This window comes from Cariama cristata, unplaced genomic scaffold (genome assembly GCF_000690535.1).
Source record: "Cariama cristata isolate BGI_N322 unplaced genomic scaffold, ASM69053v1 scaffold7115, whole genome shotgun sequence".
Classification (NCBI taxonomy): Eukaryota; Metazoa; Chordata; class Aves; order Cariamiformes; family Cariamidae; genus Cariama; species Cariama cristata.
In genome coordinates, this window is record NW_009618020.1 from 20,941 (window position 1) to 26,891 (window position 5,951).

The 5,951-nt window shown below is 37.3% G+C and overlaps 1 protein-coding gene across 1 annotated transcript in view; it reads left to right on the forward strand.

Moving 5' to 3' along the window:
* LOC104162052 (A-kinase anchor protein 7 isoform gamma-like) overlaps nucleotides 1-5,198 on the forward strand; it is a gene marked incomplete at its 3' end in the record, with an annotated part of 23,527 nt that extends 18,329 nt beyond the window's left edge. The window contains exon 5 of the mRNA XM_009700690.1: nucleotides 5,086-5,198. Coding sequence (XP_009698992.1) covers nucleotides 5,086-5,198 — 113 coding nt within the window. The remainder of the gene's footprint in view (nucleotides 1-5,085) is intronic.
* Between the last annotated feature and the right edge of the window lie 753 nt (nucleotides 5,199-5,951).

A 5,951-nucleotide genomic window follows, 5' to 3' on the forward strand; every position in this document is an offset into this window, starting at 1 on the left:
CTACTTTATGAATGAGCACATCTTCTATATACCTATACGGCAATGGAGAGAAACAGAACAGCCTGTGTGTACTGCTGATACATGTGTGGCATAACCATATAGCTCACTGATAGAAGGCAGTGGTATGGTACAGTGACAACGCACTGTAGAACAGCCTAAGTAATATATAACCAAATAGCAGTGGAAGAACCATTAGGAAATTGGCTTGTCTCTGGTTTACCTTTTGGCACAGTGTAAAGCTTATGATTTGCAGAGAAATGCTAGTACTGATGGGGAGAAAAAAATAGCCTCTTCCCATATGGAGAGATGCAAAGCAAGGCCTTTCCTTTTCTTACATCCTGGAGATAAAAATCACCAGCACATAAGGTAGTGACTGACCCCGGTTTAGCCACCGTTTTTTTTTCATCAGAGGTTGAGGATTGCTGAAGTGTTAAGGAGTCAGTAGTTTTTGTCAAGCAGCAGTCAGGGATACTCCTCAGGCTGATACTATCCTTCATGATGGTCTTAATGGTAGGATGGTAGAGAGTTTGGTGCTTGATGCAGCCTTTGATTATACATTCCAAGCATAACATGACATCTAAACCAATTTTTTTTCGTGGTGCTCACATCTGGTGACATATAGTTGGGGTTGTGATAAATACTAGCACCTGGAATAGATGGTTTCGAGTTCTTCATTGGTTTGGAAATTGGGTCTTGTAAGGCTTTGCAAGTATGTTATTCTTGGTGCTATTAGGAAAGGAAGGATGACCAGAAGAGCTTCTTTGTAAACCTCAAACTTCTGCTAACTGATAGCCAACAGAATACTCTTAAAAAACAACTAAGAACTGAAAAATTTTAACGTGATAGTTATAAGTTATCTATGCTTAGCTTTTCTTCAATTCCAAGTGTAAAGTCAAAAAATTTTTCAATAAAAAGGCAGAATACTGTTTCTAAATTCTAAATGTTTTGATTGAGGGAACATGGTTTAGAGACAAGCAGAAATTAATAGACTGGAAGAAAATGTACATACGTAGCAGTTTTCTGTATCTAATGAAATCCTGGAAAAGAAGATGACCATTTGTATTACAGAATATGGCTTAATGTGCAATTTTTCTATTAATCATTCTGTATTGATCTAGCTGTTGAATTTTTGAGCCTTTCCAGTATATAGTGGTTCTGAGTAAGTTTCATATATCACATTTCAAGTCTAATTATGAGGAAATATTTGTCTAATGGATTCAGCCGCATCCAATGTAAGAAAGGCAGATGACATTCGGTAATTTTGACATTACAAAAATAAGGTACAAAATGGTATTGCAGAGTACTTCAAATTGCATGAAAGATGGTCTGAAAGCTGTCCAAAAATTTGTTCTAGGAAGTCATTGAGCTTGTAAAAATAGCCTTAAGTTTTCTCGGGTGTACTTTGAAGCTGCAAACATTGGTCAGCCTGAGACTAATAAGGGAAAACACAGATCTTACTTGATTTTTCAGTCTAGCTAGTAATGTTGATGTCTAGGGGAAAGATGGCATTTGTTAAGACCCATGGGCATTGTTTATCTGCAATTCTTGTCACTGGCCTCGAATTTCTTTCAGTTCAGGCAATCACCATCATAAACTTCAACCTTTGTGTATTTGCTCTGTCTTCAAATCCACTTTCATGCTGTCCCATAAGCCTGGAACTTTCTCTTGCCCACAGCATCCATGCTTCCTTCCCTGTTTCTTTTAAAACCCTTCTTGTGGCTACTTCAAAGAGCTGCATGGCCATTTTCTTTTAACCTTGCTGTGCTCTCAGGAAAACATTTCCCTTTGTTTCATTCCCCCCCCCCTCCATCTACTCAGATTTCTTAGATTTCTTTCTGTTTTCATTATCTTTGAAGAAGGAAACACTTTGCTAATTAGGTTTGTAAGTCATCTTAACCAGTAATATGTCACACTTTCCTTAAGTGTCAAATAGTGCAAAACTGGGGTTATCTGTAGTACCAGCAAGTGCGACCAGTCCCTTGAACCTGTGATGTTTAATAAGTCTGTGCCATGACAAAGCTGTGTGAGAAGTCTGATCACCACGAGAACACGTGTGGACACGCACACATGTAAATCTATTAAATTTAAAACTACAGTCTCTCTCTGAAGTTACACTTTCTTTCCTCTGACCCAGTTTTTCATTACATTTTTTCTTGAATAGAATTGCCAGGTATGAAAAAAAGATGAATTTAGAAAGATAAATAGAAGCAGGTATTGAACAAAGCCATTTACACCAAAAGAAGACACGCGGGCCATGTTGGTTGCTGTTCAGCAGTGTAAAGCGTAGGTGCCCTATGGTCCCCCTGTAACACACATCTACAGTGCCATATGATCTGTCTGCCCTCCTGAGAACGCTGGGTTCAAAATCCTGGGATTGGATGCACGTTGGCAGACCACTGGTCTAACACTAAGCTCTTACTGGAGTTACAGGACACCTGTAGAGCTGCAGATCTTCACCAGCACAGATCTTAATTGCAGAGTGGGAGATAAGACACTGCTTGGCGTAAGACGTGATGGCAGAAAGAATTTGAGCTTTTAAGGGAGAATAAACTACAATCCACAAGACTGAGTCAGAATATTACAGGGTAGCGTAAACCTGGTTTTGGTAAGACTGATCCTTTGGTGGAATATCAAAGTCAATGAGTCCTCAAATGATGCAGTTCAGAGAACCAAACACAGGAACCAGAAAATTGCTTTGTTACAGGTATTTTCATTTTTAAATAAATGTAACATTTTATTAGCTTACTAACGTCAAAAAATACACAAGCTGTTGGATGCATGGAAATACATGCACAACATAACTAACTGACTTAATGTGAACTTCTGTATCTCAGTTTGAAGAAGCAGCAAACATTTATTTGTAGTCTTCTGTTTTGATGTTAATCCACTGTTGAGCAGCATTTGTGTGCACAGCTGCACAATAGCTTAGTGGGAATTCAGTATAAATTTAGAAATGTTTCCCTCGGACACAATTTAAAATGATGTAAGTAGGTAAGCTGTACTTGTGTATAGATACATAGCTATAGCTATATAGTAGGTCTATAGATCTAGATACATCGCTGTATAGATTTAGATGCATAGATCTATATAGCAGTTATACTTGTATATACATATATACATACGTAGGGCAAGGGGGAGAGAGAGAGAGAGAATGGGCACAAACTGAAACACAAGAGGGTCCCTCTGAACATCAAGAAATACTTTTCTACTGTGCTGGTGCCCGAGCACTGGCACAGGTTGCCCAGGGAGGTTGTGGAGTCTCCATCGATGGAGACAGGCAAAACCCATCCATACGTAGCCCTGGGCAGCCGGCCCTAGGTGGCCCTGCTTGAGCAGGGAGTTTGGACTGGATGACCTCTGGAGGTCCCTTCCCACCTCAGCCATCGTGTAGGTTATTTTCAGCATCTGCTATAGTAATATGACCTCTATTACCATTGTGTAAATGCTTCACAAGTTTTAATCAAATTTTCCTTTCAACATCCTGTGAGTTAGAATAAACGGTTGGGCTAATTCTTTTTTGTAAAATGCATCAGCATTTTATAAGTGGGGAATGAGGGTTGAAAGAGAATTTTCAAGTGGGCCTGTTTAAGAGATGGTATTTGGTTCTTTTGATTTCCTTGGCTTCTTTCAAAATCCCAACTTTTGCATAGACTGTGGAGCCTAAGGTTATAAATCATATGCAGCAGAGAAAGAGAAGTGAATTTTGATCTCCAGGTCCCAAGTGAATACTCTGGGCTGCTTCTAGGACTTATCTGTTGCAAAGTAATGCATAAACTTGTAAAATCTCTTCTTAAGTGTGATTTCAAAGTAGTTCACTTAAATAGTTACTGTAGAAAACAAAAAATGGTTAAGAGTAAGGACTCTGGAATGACATGTGACAGGAGCGTGAACTGGCAGACTTCTACTAGCCACCTTTATATGCCTGTATTCCTCTTCCTTGGGCCTTCCCTATTTTTTTCAGCCAGCCGTGCTGTTTGCTTCCCAGTGTAATGCATTTTCTTCCAGGTGGAAGAACAAAGCACTGTATCTTTCTGTTACGGTTGAACTATCAAGCCAAAAAATAATACGCTTAAATGCAAATACATCATTATGGTAAGGGTCGATTAAATTCATTGGATAGGATTGATTTTTTTTTTCCCTCTATTTTGATTTTAGTTCAAGGATAGTATGAGTCAGCTAGACCTACAGCTAGTGAAAAATTGGAAGTTGTATTTGCCAAAGAAAAAACCCAGGTTTTGCAGTTTTTCTGTTTCTCAGGAATAGAAATACTCTAGTTACTGGTGTTATTTTTGCCACAGATTTTACTAATTTTGTCTAAACTTTTTTTCAAAATTATAACAGAAATTCTTTTGTGTAAAGTATTTCAGCTAAAAGAAATATGGAACCTAATTCAAAAGTTATGCTGAAATTTATTTTTGAGAAATGAAACATTACATTGGGCAGATGAGTTGGGAAATAGTAACTAGGTCAGTGTAGTAGAGTTGCTTTGGCCTAGACTGTAAACAGATAAAAATGTACATTAAAAATAGGAAATCAGCTTGGAAGGCAGCAGTGCAGCTTAAAAAACCAAACAATCATCAGCATACCTGATATGTTCTCTAATTCTGCCATGTAAATCCAGTGCCAGAACTTAGAGCTTTCAATTTCAGGTTTCCTTTGGTCTGAGTGAGAGATTACCCAAATACAGATAATAGAACTCACCACTAAGTAGTATTTTTGAAGAGAGACAGTTCTGTTACATACTCACAAGTTTTCCTGAAGTTTCCAAAACTGCCAGTGAGAGTAACTCCTGAACAGTTCTAATGTCATGTTCCTATTTTGATAGCAAAAGCAGACAGCATGGACAGCTTTCTAATTGCCATTATTTTAGTAAAGCCAAATTTGTGACCCATATTAACTGTAAATATAAGACTATTTTCACATGAAATACCTTTGAAGTTAACTAGAAATCTCACTGCCTTTTAGTACTTATCATCTTGTTTCTTCCATGTGGAGCGGCTGTGGCTTACATTACAGTTGAAGGCACATTTTTAAGCATTCTATCCTGTAATATCTTTGTATCTCTACATTTTTCTCCCCCCTCAGAGACTATGAAGAAGATATTTCAAGAAAAGGGCATCTTGGCAGGAGAAGAAAGAGCTTTTAAACCACATCTGACCTTCATGAAGTTGTCAAAATCGACACAGCTACGTAAGCAGGTAAGCTCACATTTCACGTAGCTCAGCAGCAATCTAGAAAGTTGCATTTGGGGACAAACAAAGGAGTTGCTTATGCTATAGAATCATACTTTCTCCTTTGTAACCAGCTGAAGAGGTAAGACTTTAAATACTGATTTCTTTAGAAAAAGTAATTGGTACATCTACCATACAAACAGTAGTCCTGCACTTTAAGTTACCACTCTTGATATTCTCAGTACAATAATATCATGGTCTATTTTTCTTTTGTGAAACTAGACAAGACCAAAGGATGAAAGTACTTGTTCAAAATTACAGAATTATTATTAGGGTGTAGATTATATGCATGCGGTTTGTTTGGATAGTTTTATTTTGTTACTGTATGGGAGAAAATAAGCAAATAAGCAGTGGGATTTGTATTTGGATTATGCTTAATAGGCAGATTGTCAGTTCCTTCTATTGAATATGCTTTGGGGAGTTTCGGAGTAGCAATGAAACACATCTTCTGTATTCTCTCTTGTAGGCAGTTATTTCTTGCCTATTTATTAACTTTTTTGACAAAATACACAAATACATAAAAGTAGGTTATAACTGTGATGATAAATATATAGAAGCAATGTTAGTGTATCTAGGTTTTTATTTCATACTAATTTAACAGTAATATTGTATTATTTAACATAAGGTATATCTCCATACATTTTTTTTTGCTGACATTGTATAGAATGTTTTGCCTGATCCTTTAACATTGACCAGGAAAATAATTTTCAGAAAAAAAAA